The sequence below is a fragment of the Manacus vitellinus genome, unplaced genomic scaffold (assembly GCF_001715985.3).
Source record: "Manacus vitellinus isolate BGI_N305 unplaced genomic scaffold, ASM171598v3 scaffold_27_pilon, whole genome shotgun sequence".
NCBI classification, from domain to species: Eukaryota; Metazoa; Chordata; class Aves; order Passeriformes; family Pipridae; genus Manacus; species Manacus vitellinus.
Window position 1 is genome coordinate 3,164,919 of NW_021940039.1, and position 16,510 is coordinate 3,181,428.

General features: G+C 48.1%; 1 protein-coding gene across 1 annotated transcript in view; it reads right to left on the minus strand.

Annotated features, from left to right (window-relative positions):
* Nucleotides 1-16,510, minus strand: part of COL5A1 (collagen type V alpha 1 chain) — a 113,752-nt gene that overhangs the window by 21,190 nt on the left and 76,052 nt on the right. Inside the window, exons 30-42 of the mRNA XM_029960567.1 lie at nucleotides 15,609-15,716; nucleotides 14,936-14,989; nucleotides 13,652-13,705; nucleotides 9,240-9,284; nucleotides 8,903-8,956; nucleotides 7,928-7,972; nucleotides 7,192-7,245; nucleotides 6,557-6,610; nucleotides 3,700-3,753; nucleotides 2,105-2,212; nucleotides 1,850-1,939; nucleotides 1,704-1,757; nucleotides 964-1,071 (exon numbers count right to left, since the gene is read on the minus strand). Of these exons, the coding sequence (XP_029816427.1) occupies nucleotides 964-1,071; nucleotides 1,704-1,757; nucleotides 1,850-1,939; nucleotides 2,105-2,212; nucleotides 3,700-3,753; nucleotides 6,557-6,610; nucleotides 7,192-7,245; nucleotides 7,928-7,972; nucleotides 8,903-8,956; nucleotides 9,240-9,284; nucleotides 13,652-13,705; nucleotides 14,936-14,989; nucleotides 15,609-15,716 (882 nt within the window). The remainder of the gene's footprint in view (nucleotides 1-963; nucleotides 1,072-1,703; nucleotides 1,758-1,849; nucleotides 1,940-2,104; nucleotides 2,213-3,699; nucleotides 3,754-6,556; nucleotides 6,611-7,191; nucleotides 7,246-7,927; nucleotides 7,973-8,902; nucleotides 8,957-9,239; nucleotides 9,285-13,651; nucleotides 13,706-14,935; nucleotides 14,990-15,608; nucleotides 15,717-16,510) is intronic.

A 16,510-nucleotide genomic window follows, 5' to 3' on the forward strand; every position in this document is an offset into this window, starting at 1 on the left:
GCTGATTCACCAGGAAATTCCTGCCTCTGGATTAGCTGCCGGAGTTTCTAATAAGCCAGCAAATGTGGAATACAGTGGCTGCTAAACGCTTTTGATAACAACATCAATCACCCATGAGATGGAGCCTGACATCACCGATGCCACCGCTCGCTCATCTCGCTGGGCCTGAAGCCGAGCTTAGGTTTGAGGCAGGCAACCCAAACATCCCTTCCAACCCGTCTGGGCGGGAACTGGAGGCACGGGGACTGTCAGTGCCGAGCTCTCCAGGAACAGAAATAGCCACGTCCCAGCCCACTCCCTCCTGCCCGCACGTGACATTTCACGCGCGTGCCGGGGGAGCGAAAGACGTGCGAGTTTGCGCGGGTTGGCTGGAGAACGCTCCGGAGAGGGACCATATGGCAGGACTGAGCCGTGCTGGGCTCGGGATCCTGCTGGGAGCAGCTCTGTCACGGGCACCAGCGGGGTGGATGCCTGGGAGCGCCGATGCTGCACCACCACCACGCAGCATCCCAAAATCTCCACAGCGCCTTCCCGTGCCGCCCGTCGTCCGGGGAAGGATTTGTTTGGGCTCCGTGGAAACTGTTGCTGCCATCGCATCCTTGTAAGCAGGGATGGGGCTGGCTCGCTCCTCTTCCCAAAGGCCTGGCCTTTGGCTGCTTGTCACTAGGAGGTCACACAGGCTGTCATTTCGCCTGCTCAGCCCTTGTGGCCTGAGGACATGTTGGTCCCTGGGATCACATCCATTTTTGATAGCACGGGCATCCCAAACGGGGCAGTTGAACCATTAACATTTAGTGGCTTGATGTGCTCAAGATGAGAAAATGAATTTCTACCTGAATTCCTATTTTATTTATTCATTTAAATCTTTCATCCACCTCCCCCAGGGACTGGTTCCATGCTCAGCTCCCTGCTGTGCACATTTCTAGTTGACCCACAGCCTTTAACCTTTATACTGGTACTTACTGGAGCTCCCTTTTCACCTGCAGGTCCTGGAGGCCCCTGGGGGCCAGGTCGCCCTGGCAAACCTATTGGGCCAGCTGATCCTGCTGGGCCACGCTCCCCAGGAGAGCCCTGTTGGGAGAAGAAGGAAAGAAGCTTTAACTGCAGTATCGAGCTTCATGAAGAGACAAAGAAATCCAGCAGCAGGACGCTGCAAACACGCTGTCAGTACGTGAGCACGTTTGATGGGATAACTGCCATGTGATGACTTGGTACCACCAGCCTAAGGGGTCCTGCAGATCGTTTTTTTAATTAAAATCCCTGGAAGGGCTGGTTTCTCCTCTGGATGGTACAGGGAGCTCAGTTCCTGGGGATACATTAACAGCTTGGAACGAGAGCGTGAGCCACTTCACAGCCAACGCAGCAGGGAGGGTTGGATGATGAATATTTTCTTCCAGGAGGGCGGCACTGAACATGGATCTCAAGTGAGGACAACTTCCAGAGGGAAAGCAGGTGGCTTAGAAGCAAAACTCTGGGTGTCCTGAACCACTGCAGTTCCCTCAGCTGGTCACGTATGTTCCCAGCTGACACCACAGAACGACTGCGTCGTTACATGCGTGTCTTGTAAAATAAAACAACGTCCAGGGAGTTGTTTGTTAGTGCAAAGGAAATAAAGGATAAAGCCTGGAGCTGTGACTAACCCCCCTCTGGCCTGCCAAGCTTGTAAATGGTTAGGTGGTGCCTGCAAGGGCAAGGATACTCACTGCTGGGCCTGGAGGGCCTGGGGGACCTTCGTTGCCTTTCAGCCCTGGAGAACCCTGGAGGGAGGAAAGCAAAGTCATTTTGGGAGGTGGGTGCTGCACCTCCCAGGCATCCTTCCTGCTGGAAGGACCAAGCAGCCTCTACTCACAATGGGGCCAGGGAGCCCTCTCTCTCCGGGGAAGCCTCGCAAGCCGGGGGGACCATCCTTCCCTGGGAGGCCAGCGGGACCAGGGTCCCCCTGCAACGACAGGGATCAACAGCTGAGGCTCTGCAGACTCCATGGAGACCCAGCTTGTCTCTCCATGAGGAGACAGAAGCTTCATTTCTCTTCTGAATCATCCTCTCCATCTCTGGGGAGAGGCAGGCACCCAGGCTGGCAGGGAGGGTGAATTCTAGTCCCTACCTTGGTCCCTTCTTTTCCAGTGAGGCCAGGAAGACCTTGTTCACCCGGGGGACCCGGAGGGCCTGGGTGCCCCCGCTCACCCATCGGCCCAGTCTCACCGGTTGGACCCTGAAAAAAACAGTCAGTAGAGGGTGGTGGGTATTGGGAGAACAACCGAGGATGGAAGAGGTGCAGGATATCAGTTTAGTCCTTTGGGTTGCAATGGGATGGAAATGCTTATTTCCTTAAGTGTCCCCTGCAGTGCCACCAGGAATCCCTGAAGAGACACCTCCTTTGGCACCTAAAGGGACCTTGTGTTTTGGAAGTGGGCAGCATTGCAGTTGGCAGAGCAGAGGCACTGGGAACCTCTGGAGTGAAAGCATTCACAGAAATGAGATGTCATTACTACAGCCGTTATGCTTAGGTTTTTCTTTTTAATTGAAAACTTCCTAAGCACTCTACAACCCTGCTGATTCTCCCTTCCATGGGGCATAAATAATGCATTAGGCTTGTACTGCACAGCAATTATCCACTGCCTCCATGCCCTCCGCGGGCACTAATGTGATGAGTGTAAGATAAAGCCCAGCACAGAGGGTTCCCCAGTGTACCATTTTAGGGGAGGACAGGAGCCATGAGCACAAGCCTGTAACATCCCTGCCCCTCGGTGTCTGCTGGGACAGGGGCTGTAATTCATGTCCTGCTGCAGGGTGCCACTTAGTGCCAGCAGAACTCCACCACTGCCTCGCTCAGCAGCCACAGATCACACTAAGTACGCGCAGCAGAGCCCGATAAAATTGCCACAGAACTTAATTTGCACTTGAGAAGACAGACACAGTCGTCAGGGGATTGCCCCTAATCAGGGAATTTACAAATCAGGGACTTTACACACTGTCATTAAAGAGGACAAATTAATTACTTTCTAATTAAAGAGCAAGCTCCCCAGCAGTTCAGCAAAGAAGACTTGACCCAAAGCCAGTCCTACTCAGTCCAGGACTCTGCCTAGAACTGACCCACGAGCCCTGCACGCCTGTACTTAAAGGCTCTGAGTTCTGCTTGTGCAGTGACTATTTCCAGATTGCACAGGGCTTTTTATGACAGAAAGAAACCAGCCCAGCTCTGACAGAATCTGGCAGCACTTCAGATTAAAGAGGGATGACTTTCTTCACAGTGACATGTAAGAGCACTCTTGCATCACGCTGGCAGTGCCCTGAACACCAGCAGCTGTACAGCCCTTGGAGATCTTGTTTAACTCACTGTCTGCTTACAGGTCTTTTAGTTGAATTGTGTGGAGCTGGTCTTTCCAATTTACACCAGGGTAGTTGTTTCAAGTTCACAGGAACCACCTTACTTACAGCAGCCCCCAGGCACATTTGTCTAAACACCATCCAAAGGCCTCCACAAGGTGGGCTGGGAACCACTGGGATATTTCACACCTTGGTCAGGAATTTCAAAGCTATCTGACATGCCTTTGCCTTCCCTGGAAGAGGAGTCCCTGCTGTATAACCCCTGGTTCCAGCACCTCCATCTGAACCATCAGAGCTCTGAGAGCCCACGGTGCCCACCTGGGGAAGAGGAGTTGCAGAGGGCTGGTACAAGTGTGAGTATTTGCTTCTTACCTGAGGGCCTACGACACCAGGGGGTCCTGGAGGGCCAGTCTTGCCTTGGAAACCCTGTTAGAGAAAGGTAAAAGAGAAAGAGGTGACACTTCTGCCAAGGACTGCTCCAGCAAGGGTCAGACTGCCACCCGACTGCTCCTCCCGCGGTGAAACCACTGACCGGGAGCGGATGGACACCCAAGGGAAAAAGAAGAAATCAAAAAGAAGGTGGAAAATATATATTTGAATTTATACAGGGGTGAAACAGAGGAAGAAGAATGGATTCTCAATGCTCAGCTCTGCTGTTTTGATGGGGCCACTGTGGTTTGGCTGAAGGATTGGCCATATATATTAAAAAATTTGCTACGCTCATAAAACCTGTTGAGGCAACGCCTGTTAAAGGGCTATTAAAAAGTCAGAGTGAGTTTCTTCACGCTGAGCAATTCTTAAAAGCTGTTTTCCCTTCTCCTGCTCCCCATTCTGGTGCTGGTTTAGGCTCAGTTCTGTTTTAAGTTCAGCTCCCGGGAGCTCAGGGGCTGGGTGACCCTCTCTTCCACTTTTGGTACCAGCAGCTCCCATCTCCAGCCCTGCTGCAGCCCCAAACCCTCCAGCCTTGGGGGGGGGAGTGAAGCTTTATTTGCTTCACCAACATCTGCTGAAAGGAATCACAGCCCTGTTTGTCCCCAAACGCTGATGAGCAGTGAAGGCTCCATGACAGCTCCTTATAATGTCATTTTGAAGAGTGACAATAACGAGCCATCACCACTACAATTGTTTAGCTCTCCTAAGCCACTCTTTAAAAGCACATTAATTATCGTTCTTACTGCAGCACGCTGACAAGCTTGAGAAATGGCATTTAAGGCATACAGGCTATTTTCTCATTGCCACAAAAGAGGATCAGATAAATCCCATGTCAATGCTAATGTGTCGTGCTAAAACAACTCCTCCATAATATTCTAGCTGCCTGCAGATCACAGAAAATATCCTGTCACTGACGGGGAAATGGCAAAACATCGTTGGGAAATGAATGTACAATTTAAACTCTCATCGTAGAGAAATATTTAGACCATTTCTGCTCAGGACTTTTCTTGTTAACCTGGAGAAAAGGGGTTTCCTTTTGTGCTGTTGGAACCTCGGGTGCAGGGGTTTTACAATTTGCCACGGTTTTTTAGATCCAATCTTTGTTTAAATTTAATATGGTCAAATATTTCAGCATGGCTGTTTGCCACCGAAAGAGAAGTAAAATAAAGGGAAGTGTTTCACACAGAGATTTCAAGCCTAGATTTTCTTGCATGAAGACACATTGCACTGACCAGGCTATTGATGGAGAAATAATACTTAATTTGCTTTTATGTTTCTCTTGCTTTCTGGCACTGTGTAGGGAAAGGGGGACAAAAAGGGTATTCTCCTACCCCAAGGGGTTGCAGGGGAAAGGGATTTTTGCAAGTTTGATGACACAGATTAATAGAGATTTTGTTTTCTGGCAGGATTTTCCTGGGAGAGGCAAACTACTGCTGCAGTGACTGAGGAAAGCTATTAGGGAGAACTTTCAGACCCCAAATAATTGAAAGCCCATTCTCCATTCCTAGTCATGCAGACTTAGAGTTTGATGCTTTATTCCAGTCTCAGAAGTTGATAATAGCAGACAAAAGCAAAGTTTTTATTGTTTCTTCCACCTCAAATGTAGTGTCCTGGACATTATGGATAACTCGAGAAAGGAAGACTAAATGTCAGCCAGCCTCTGGCAGGTGAAAACTCTTCACCTTTCAGTTAATCCTGACCTGAGGACTCTGCTCAAAACTACCCCAACCACCGCCCTAAAGTCAGTCTTGTGGAGTGTAAATAAATATCTGGTGTTGCTGAGCAGTGTTTGCATTGCCTTGCTTAGCAAATGCCAGGCAAGTTAATTAAATTGTGTGATAAGTTGGGGGAAAAAAATGCATAATGTGCAAAGCATTTTTTATGCTCATTTGCTGGGAAGGCAGTAGAGAAAAATGCAAAACTGAGGAGAGGAAAGAGGTTTGTTTTTTTCCTCTGTAAAACAGAGACAGAACAAAGGGTCTATCTGCCAACATGCAGCGTGCGGTGTTGGGAGAGGGGTGTACCAAAAGCAGTGACTGAGCTGGATTGTAAACAGCCAAGGAAAAACAATAAACATCCCATCCGAAATGCCAAAATGCCAGCCAGGAGCTGCTCCCCAGGGAATGCTGCTGGAGGGGGCACAGCCACAACTGGGGGAGACATGAAACCTGCACATCTCCAAAGGCCAGTGGGAAAGAAAGCCCAGGGATTACCCATAACACTCCAAAGGGCAGAGGCACAGCCTTCCTGTGGGAAGGCAAAGGGACAAGAGCTACAATGAGTCCTCAGGGTACAGAGTCCCAGCCACAAGGCTTGCTCAGAATTCACCCCTCAGCTTCCTCTCCACCTCATGGAAGTAGGAACCACACCAAGCACTGGCTTGTGCTGGTGCTGACCAAGACTCAACCCAATCAAAACATCCTCTCAGCTCTCAAGGAGCTGCCTCTTGCAACACCCATCACAGAAGAAACTCAAGTGGCCCCTGATGCCAGTCACTGGCACCACAACATCCCTGCTCAGGTCCTCAAACCACACACATTGACCTCCACAATCTACTGAAGGACACAGAGAGAGGAGCTGGTCACAGCCTCCAGATAAACCATCATTAGACCAGCCTGTCCTGCTCAGAACAAGGCTGCTTCCCATAGACCACCCTGTGCAGCTGGAGAAACACGAACCTCCAGGGAATCCAAAGGTGTGGCCACATCTCCCCCGCTGCACAGGAGGGTTTAGAGAAACCACCTGGCAAGACAAGACTCAGGACTAATGATCTGCCCAAGGTTTTTTGGCTACTTACAGTTTCTCCTCTCTGTCCAGGGTGACCAGGCAATCCATCCTTCCCAGGAGGACCCTACAGCAGAAAACCAGGGTGAGAAGGAACATCACTGAGTGCTCAGTAATAAAACCGTGATAAGAGCTGAATCAACCCTGCTTGTCTCAGTTGCCACCCATTTTACAGTGAAATTGGGGTGCTCAGAACCCTAAAAGCTACATCCCTTTCCCACACACCTCCCAAAGGAAAGATTTATCTTACAGGCTCAGAGCAGTAGTGAGCTGCTCACCACAGGGGAGGAAATCACTCCACAAAGGTTTCTGAGGTCCCTCACCAATATATAATAATTGCAGAGACAGCAGTGTTAGTGTCGTGCTGTCCTCCTCATACACAGAGGGAAAATAAGGAACAGAGCACCCAGGAAAGATCCCAGAGATTCTGAGTCATTAGGAAATGAACATTTATAATCAGCTGCAATTTACTTGGCTATTTAAAATCTTAAACCACTGGGTCATTATCGTGATGTCTCAGTGAAGCCTTTTATTGGGGACGTCCCCACTTGTCAGGGAGGCAGCTCAGGCTGAGCTGGCACAGGCAGTCACAGCTGGGTGGGAAAGGCTTTGGATTTCTTTGGATGCTCTAGAAAGTGAGGTACTTACAGGGGGGCCTTTTGGTCCAGGAAATCCAGTCGGTCCTTGAGGCCCTGGTGGTCCCTGGGATGAAAGACAAGCCAGAAAACACAGTTAAGGAACCTGTAACACTTCACTGTGAAACACCAGCTCTGTGTGAGCAGCAGATGAGCACAAAGGTCTGGAAAGCCAAACACTGGGTGACTTTGTAGAAAATTTAAAACCCAAAACCCAGTAAAAAAAAAAAAAAAAAAAAAAAAAGAGACAGAAATTGAGGCTAAAATCATGAAAGTCCCATTGTTTCAGTTTTTTCCACCAGTCTGGGGGAAAAGCACTACGAGATCCTAGAGGACCACATCCCCCAGAAATCCGGGGCTCTGGCTGCCTGCACAAAAGCCTGAGGTGACTTCCTCCTTTTCCCATGGAGTGATGTTTACACAGGGCACCCAAGGTCCCACATGATGTTTACACAGGACACCCAAGGTCCCACGTGAGCCTTCCCTGGAGAGCTCAGAAAGGACCTAAGGGTTGGAGGTGACTTGTGGGACCTCTCTCCACACAAGCACTTTTCACCCTGGATTTCTAACCAGACTTTTCCCTTTGCTGACTGAAGTGTGCTGAGCTGCATCCCAGCTCCTGTGAGCTGCCCACTCATCTCTGCTTAACAGGTCACCTTGGAGGATGTTCACTGCCAAAACCCCTCAGCACCATCTCAGCCCTGCAAACCCTCCTCTGAGTCCCATTTTACCCCACCAGGTTGTCTTACCCTTTCTCCAGGAGGACCAGGGGGCCCATCACCACCAGAGTTGCCCTTTTATGAATAAAGAAAACAAGAGACCATTAAAAATACATCTATCACCATTGAAGCTGCTGTGTGCAAAGACTTCAAATGGCACCAAGCCCACAGTGGCACCACACCACCCACTCCCCTGTCCCTCACTAATAATAATTCTGCATCAGGAGCATCACCCAGTGACAAATAAGCAGCTGCTCATTCCTCCCCACGTTGCTTAATAAAAATACAGGAAAGATAACGTCAGTGAGCAAGGGATGTTTCCACTTCACAATGGCCTCCCTCTGAGAGATAAATGCCACCACAAAGATGAGGTATTTATCAAAAATTCATGCCAACACAAAGGTGAGACATTTATTTTTAAATCTGGCAGTGTGGTGGTGATGATGCCTTGCTACAAAAGTGTGGCTTCCATCACACCCAGAGACTGATGGTCAGGGAATTAGTGTGTGCAGCAGGTTCTGGAGCTGAGTGTGCCTCCCCAGGTTGGCTGGGAATAAAATACCTAATTTTGCCTGGTGACCCATCCTGGGCCAACAGTGGGCAGGCAAAGTGGCTCGGCAAGGTGCAAGGATCTGGAGACCAGCAGCAACACCTTCACCTGTGGCACAGCCTTAGGTGGTTCAAACACTACTTAAACACCAAAAAAGAGGGTTTAGGGGAGGTGTCAGGGCGTTGGAGGGCTGTGCTGATGTGGGGGAGCTCCCTCCCCTTCTTGTTGAGATGGCTCTAATTCCTGCACTTGGTGTGGATTTGTGGGCCAACATGTTTTTAGAACCTGTGCATGTATTTTACAGATGAGTTATGATCTGGGAATAAAGCTTAGAAGGGCTCAGCTTTCCAAATCCAGTGGAGAAAGGAGAGGAGGGAAATGGAGGGCAGTGAACCAGACAGTCTCAATACCAACACTTGTTAGGATGTGACCCCGAAGGCTCTCCAAAACCTTACCTTTGGGCCAGGTTTTCCAGTGCTTCCCCTAGGTCCTCTTTCCCCACGTGGACCCTTAAAAAAGACACAAAAAGTGACATTTTAGCCCTTTCTTCTACCCACAGCTACATTGTGATCAGGCAACAAGTCAACCCACCAGCAGCAAGGGCTGACAGGAGCCATCATCACTCCCACTGGAGTCTGACGACTTCAAACCATGTTCCCCAAAGCACTGTCCCCCCTCTGCTTAGCTGTGAGTGCTGAAGGCCAGATCCTACCCCCCAGTGAAGGCACAAATCAGATCCCAGTTTCCCTTGGCCATGACAAGCTTTCCAAATGCACAAGATTGGCTCGTTACCGTTGGGCCGCGCTGCCCCCTCGGACCTGGTTTGCCAGGTGTCCCCTGGAATGAAAAGAAAGGAAGAGGAGTTAGCAACCAGCACCAGAGCAGATGATCCTGTCACAGAGCCCATTACGAAGGGCCTCAAAACCTCTCTGGTTCTCATTTGTGATGAAAAAGTCAACAGCAGGTTTACTTTCATGTTCTGTTTCTCGTATTTGTTTTAATTTATAATGCTTGGGCAGGTCTGGACAATAATCCCTATGCCCAGACAACATCTGTTATCTGAGGGAATGGCTCTCCTAAGGAACAGTATTCTGAGTCCTCTAAAACTCCACCAAAGCTTTCAAAGACGAGGCCACCCACTCAGTCCATACAGTATCCCAAAAACTCATGGCACAACCAGCAAAAATCCATTCAGCTCTACCACCCCAACACCCATAATCCCTTTTTTTCCCCACTGATCCCTGCTAATCCCTTCCCCCAGCTCCTGACAGGGGGAAGGGCTGGTCCTCATCCTGCTGCTCACACGTGTTGCTGCTCAACATTTAAGGACTGACAGCAGCAGAGCAGGATTCCTGCTCGGAGCGCTTATTTTATGCCACACAAGCCAATTAAGCTGCCCTACATATTTACAAATCTTTCTTGGTCGCTGCAAACTCTGTGCTAAACAAGTGATTGTTGTGCAGAGCAGGAGCAGGAGGCTCATGTGATCTGACAGATGCACTCAGCTCCCCAGGATGGGTGACTGTAATTAATCCTGACAGAGAAAAGACAGAGGGTCCTAAATCTGGCACTACATTAAGCTCCATTACCCTGTGCCTCAAAGCAAACTAATGGCCTGAAAACACTCTTTTGGCCAGTGTCAAGCCTCCAAAAAAAACAGAGTTCTGAGAGGTTTAACTTTCCCTCTTTGGACCTGCAGCTCATTAATGGTACCAATCACCTGCTAAAGGAAGGACGAGGAAGACTTGATTCCTGTGCAAGGAACACTGAATGCTTAAAATATCACTTGCCATTTTCTGCCCCAAATCCATCATCTCACTATCCTGCCTTCCCATATCTGGCACTCATTAACCAGCTGAACATAAAACAGGAGCTGGGAAACTTTACAATCAACTTTCTTCAAGCTACTAAAATTAGTCCTGCTGAATCCTCCTTGTTCTGCGGCTCCGTTTAATAAACCCTGCTGGCATACTTTTTTAAAATTAATTACAAAAATCACTTTAAAGTACTCCAGCTGGTTTTCTTTTAGCTCTGGGAGGCTAAATTTGGAGCAGGTGGAGAGGAGTGTGGGGGCTACCTGAGGGGAGGCAGCACACACTCCTCTCCTTCTTCCTCAATTCTATTTTTAAGCAAAATTCCCCCTTCTCATTGCTGTCGTTAATCATGCATGCAGCCCCATGTACTGCTGCAAAGAATTTATATAGCACTGTAAATGCACACAGACCTATATTTTTCAAGCAGAGATTCTGACATAGAGGCATCTAAATTCCGATTATTTTCTAGGCACACAAATAAATGGTTGGATTTGGGTCCCTCCACACCCCCCAGGCTCTGTCAGGGCGGGCGAGCAGGGAGATCTATTACCCCCTGCTAATGGCAGAGGTCCATCAGCTCTAAAAATAAGATCACTTATTCACGTCCAGCTATTGATTTTATGATCAGGTTTTTGATTTATCCAAGCAAGCTCCCCAGGGCTCACCTGGGGCTGAGGACAGGCAGGGTGATGAGCAGCTGCTCACCAACACTATTGGGGTATTTAATGGGTCATAATTCTCCAAGAACACCAAACATAGAATCACAGGATGGTTTGGGTTGGAAGGGACCTTAAAGATCATCTCATTCTGCCCCTGTGCCATGGGCAGGGACACCTTCCACTAGCCCAGGGTGCTCCAAGCCCTGTCCAACCTGGCCTTGGACACTTCCAGGGCAGCCACAGCTTCTCTGGGCAACCTGTGCCAGAGCCTCCCCACCCTGCCAGCCAGGAATTCCTTCCCAATATCCCATCTAACCCTGCCCTCTGGCAGTGTGAAGCCATTCCTGCTAGTCCTGTCATTCCAGGCCCTTGGAAATAGTCTCTCTCCAACTTTCCTGCAGTCTACCTTGAGGTACTGGCAGGCCCCAGTTAGGTCACCCCAAAACTTCTCTTTTCCTGCTTGAACAATCCCAATTCCCTCAGCCTTTCCTTATAGGAGAAGTGCTCCATCCCTCTAATCATCTCCATCCCTTTTTTCCCCTTCCCATTTTTAATTTTTCCAGCCCTTTTTGTGGAGCTGAACAGCCAGAAGTTGAAGTTTCAGGTTTTGGGAGGGGTTCAACACTGCAACACCAAAATTCAGCTGCCTGTGCTGGTGTGGAAAATCCTTCTGCCTTGGATTTTCACCTTTTTTTTTAAAATTATTTAAGGGCTTGGGAAGACTGTTTGTGTTGCTGAAATAACAAGCTGCAGAGCTTATTTCCATTTTGTAAGAGAAACGAGTGATTCACGTTATTTTGGACACATAAACCACGTTGAGCAGTGTAATTGTAATACCATGTTAAAGAAAAGACAAATAAATGATTTGGGGTTGTTTCAGCTGCAAATTGGGTTATTCCACGAGGCACTGGAGAAGCAAATCTTAGAAATTCTCTTTCTTGACTTTGTGTGAACATACTTATAAAAGCAGCAGATTTAGTGGTCTTAAGAGAAACAGAGGGGGATTTATCAAGTCTAACTCAACGGGGCTTAAATTAAGATGATGGTCTCCATTTGGACTGGAGCAGTGTGATCCCAGCTCAGCCTATAATTCTGTATATAATTTCTTTTCTCTTATTTCAAATGAAATACTTGGGAGGAAAAAGAAAAACAATACAGATACCAAAACTGTTACTGAAAATCAGTATTTTTGCTATTAAAAAAAATTTCAAGCTGGGCTCCTTTTGCTAAAGGAAAGGTTCGTCCCTGAAAATCTTCTCTCTCACACACCCATACAATCAAATGAATTGTAGGCTCCTGGATTGGGTGTAAAATGGCATAAATGGTCCAGTCACACATTGAAAATAAAATATATTAAAAAAAATAAAAAAAATTAAAATCACCATGGAGTAAACCAACATTTGAAATGTAAGAAAACTCTTTTTAATTCCTGAAGAAATGGTGGCCTGCCAAGGGGTGTAACTAAGGGTCCTCACTACCTCCATTGAAGGCACCAAGCTCATTTTGAATAAAAATGAGAAAACTGCTGATTTTTTGCCTTTTTTTCTCTTATTATTGCTTGTTCCAAACTCATAAACCACCAACTCCTGGTACCTGAAAGGTTTCCCACAGCACCAGGACAAAATCAGCCGAGGGATGTGGAGGGATGTGGATGCTCAGGGATGCAAAGCAGCACATCTCCCATCTCCTCCCTGCTGTTTTACACCACCCAAACCCCCAGCCCAAGGATTTTATTGCTGTATATTTGATAAGATGGGTGGTAATTACAGGGCTACAGTGAATTCAAGGCTGTGGTGGCAGCTGCTTTATTCATGGGCTCCCTCCTCCTGCCAGGCCGGAGCGGAGGGAGGGATGAGGATGTGCATTTGTAGCTCAGAATGAAATGAAATTACTCAGTGGAATAAAAAAAAAAAAAAAAAATAAAGGGAGGGGGGTGGATATAACCCAAATTTCGGTGGCATGATATTAATGCAGTGCAAAGTGATTTATATTTTCTGGGCTCCTCTCAAACCCGTCTGTTAGAAGTCATTTGTATTTAAATGAGAGCAAAAAGGAAACTAATTCCACTTGCTATCCTCACTCCCCCTTCTTGTCACTGTGACCAGAGCTGGTGCAGAAAATGACTTTGTTTGTACTCTGAATCCCTTAATTCAAGCGTGTTTTTCACAAGATAAAAAATAAATCTGTATATTTAGACAATCCCTATTCAGAGCAAAGTCTGTGGAGGTGGGTGAGAGGTAGAGACAAGTCTGGGGGATGGAGCCCCCACACTTTAAAGGTGTCTATGAATTTTGAAGAGCTTATTAAAAGGAGGAATTTGTATGGATTTTCAGCTATGTATTTTGAATTTCCAGTTAGGGTAACGATGGTTCTTTGCTGGTTCTGAGCAGATTCACCCATCTCTAATAATTACTGTTAATTAAAAAGCTCTTCGTGCCCTGAGCGAAGTCTGACAGCACGGGAAGGATTCAGGTTCAAAGAAGTCTCTTAAAATATCTTGAGGGGGAAATTTCCAGGGTTTAATTGGGAAGCTGCAGAGCTGCCTGTGCCATCCCCAGCATCCTCCTCTCCCAGCAGGCAGCACTGGGAGCCTCTCACTGGTCCTGTGCTGGGAATCTCGTCCTGGGATGAGACTCTTTGGGTAAAAGCCAAAGAGTTGATCCCTGTGTCCTGCCCCAGGAGCTTTGGAGGGAATTAAATCAGCAAAGCAGCCAGATAAAGCAGCGCTTACCCGTGTGCCCTTCTCTCCATTGGCTCCTGGAAATCCTGGGAAGCCGATTGAGCCCTTTGGGAGAAGAGCAAAGAGAGAGTAAGAGGTTCTGGATGCCCAAAGGGGCAGCTCAGCCCATCCACCCCAGTCCGGGATGACCCACCAACATCCACAGCTCCCAGCCCTCGTCTCTTAAACCTTACAAACAACACAAGCACAGACAGACCTGAAATGACCTCAGAAATGAAATTTCATCCAGAAATAACAACAACAACAGGAAGGTCCGTGCCTCATTAGCAGTCACTGCAAAGACCAAGCCCACGGTTGTGGCGGGTGCCCGGGGAGCAGGCAGGAATTTGGATTTTAGCTCCCAAGTCACTATGTTTCACATGAAAATTTAACTCCTGGCTTGTTCCTTTCTGATGTGAGTGCCTGGAGAATAGCTGCTGCCGCTTTTAAAATATGAATTAGTCGAAGAAATGCAAAAAAAACTCCCAACCTCTGCCCCGACGTATAAGATGCAAATTAAAAAATAAACCGTCAACGCCACAACCACAAAACTGAAGAAACAATCTCTTGCAGATAATTATGTCTCCAGAATTAAACAAGCCTGTTTTGGTTGTTTGTTTTTTTGGGTTTTTTTTTAAGCAATGAGCATGAATAATAAAATATGATTCTTAAAAAAAAGTTAACAAAAATGTAAGTTCCCAAAGCCTCCAGGGCATGTAAAAATTAGGCTGTAGGCTTCATCTATGTAGTGGAATTCACAGTTTCAATTTAAAAAATGACTTGAAAATGGCCCAGATGAAGGTGGGAGTGTAGATAAGCTACAAAGGATGTTTGCAAATCTGCAAAATGGCAGTTTTATTTTCATTCCAGGGAGGCCCTGATTCATTATTCATTCTAATTCTTAATTAATTAGATAACACTAGCATAGATCTTGGAAGATATAAAACATAATACAAGGGGAAGGACTGTTATGCCTAATCCCAGCATGAAGGCTCACAAGGTGCCTGTTTGCATCCATCACCAAAGCAGTCCTGCACACCCCATCCCTCTCCATCTCTTCCCACCACTTTAGGAGACTGAAGCCATGCAGAACCAGCCCCTGAATTCCACCAGCCAAGGGCTGGGAGCTATTTTTACCCATCTATATTTTTGTCCTGCCTGGGTGGGAAGGAGGGATCTCATCCCACCAGTGGGGGGGGCTGAGCCTTCTGCACGGCTGCACTGCCAGGGCTTGGCTGTGTCACTGGGCTCCCCAGGACACCCCAACCCTCCCAGAGACCCCCCCAGCCCAGTTACCTTTGGGCCCTGCCTGCCCGGGTACCCAGGCAGTCCTGGCACGCCGAGTTTTCCCTGGAACACAAATAAAAGGGTGTTATCTTGGGCAAGAGACCTCGGGAGCAGCTTCAGATCTGCACCAGCAGAAAGGGGAGACGCCAAGTGCGGAGAAGTCAAGAGCAAAGCAGATGAGATGTGGGTGGAATAAAGCTCTTGGGGCACTGGGATCATCCTCTGCCCTCCCTGAGAGACACCAGGGGGGTGGTACAGAGTGAGCACTGTAAATGTGCTGGGGACTTCTTGGGAACGGTTGTTTTTTTATATATATATTTTTTTTCAACTGGGTGAACATAGAAATTAGACTGGAGTCTGTGATACTTCCAATTTCTCTATTTTCTACTCTATTTTTTTTTCAAGACATTGTGCCCAAGCAGATAATCCCAAAAAGACCACGTTGTCAACACATTCAAATCGTACTGCTGCACTAAAACCACCTCCCTGGGGTCTCCTCTGGTCTTTCTGTTGAACCACTCAGGCCTCCCTTCACACAAACCTCCTACAGCTCCCCTTCATCCCCCTGCCCTAAAACTGTGCCCCCCATGCTGGGCACTGCTCTGGCCATCCACCCAACACACCCAAATAAAGGTGGCTTTTAGTTAAAACACCCCTGGGCCATTCCCTCCTTGAGACTCACCTTCTCTCCAGCAGGACCAAGAGGACCCGGATCTCCATTGGGGCCAGAGCGACCTTTGGGACCCTCGGGACCATCCTCACCCCGGGGGCCAGGAGGTCCAATTTCCCCCTGTTAATCAGAAGACAAGCATTGATGAGGCAGGAGGGTCCCAGACCCCGTGTTTGCTGCCAGCAAATACCCTTACAGCTGCCATCAGATCCCCCTTGGAGCTCCCAGAACAACTCCTGGAGAAAGCTGCTCTCCACCAGGAGGCTCAGGCAAGGCTGAGCTTTTAGTCCCACAGCCTGGCCATCATCTCCTACAAAACATCCATCTTTTCCTGCAGCATCCACACACAGAATCTCTCCACAGAAAGAGCCTTCATTAGCTCTGATTGCAACACGCCCTTTAACCCTCCTCCCGCTTCCCCAGACTGTGGTTTGATGCGCAGGCAAGCCCTGGGATGTGTTTAATTGAGGGCTGAACCAGGCAACTGGAGAATAAAGAGAGGACTGGAGCTTTTGTGCTGAAAATCATTATGAAATTGGAGAGTGGAGAGGACTGAGCTGTTAACAGGGACTGTGACACTGCCAGTTCTGGCTCACAGGACAGCAGTTGTCACTTTGTCACTCAGGGTAACAGGAGATGCCTCCATGCTGGGAGCACAGGCAGCCTTCTCCTCTCTCACCAGGAGCTGGTGGACACAGATTTATCCACGAGGCTCTTGAGTATCCCCTGTCCTTTCACTGCTCATCATGGAGCACAAAGAGCTCGATGGTGGGAACTGGAGGCTGAGTTTAGTTGAAAGATCTTGTGCTTATGGTGAGGACAAGAGTGACCTCCCTGAGGTGTCACCTTTAGTCCTTGGCAAGAAGGAGGCTGAGGAAGCTTTTGATTTAAATGCTCATTTAAGCACCAGGAAA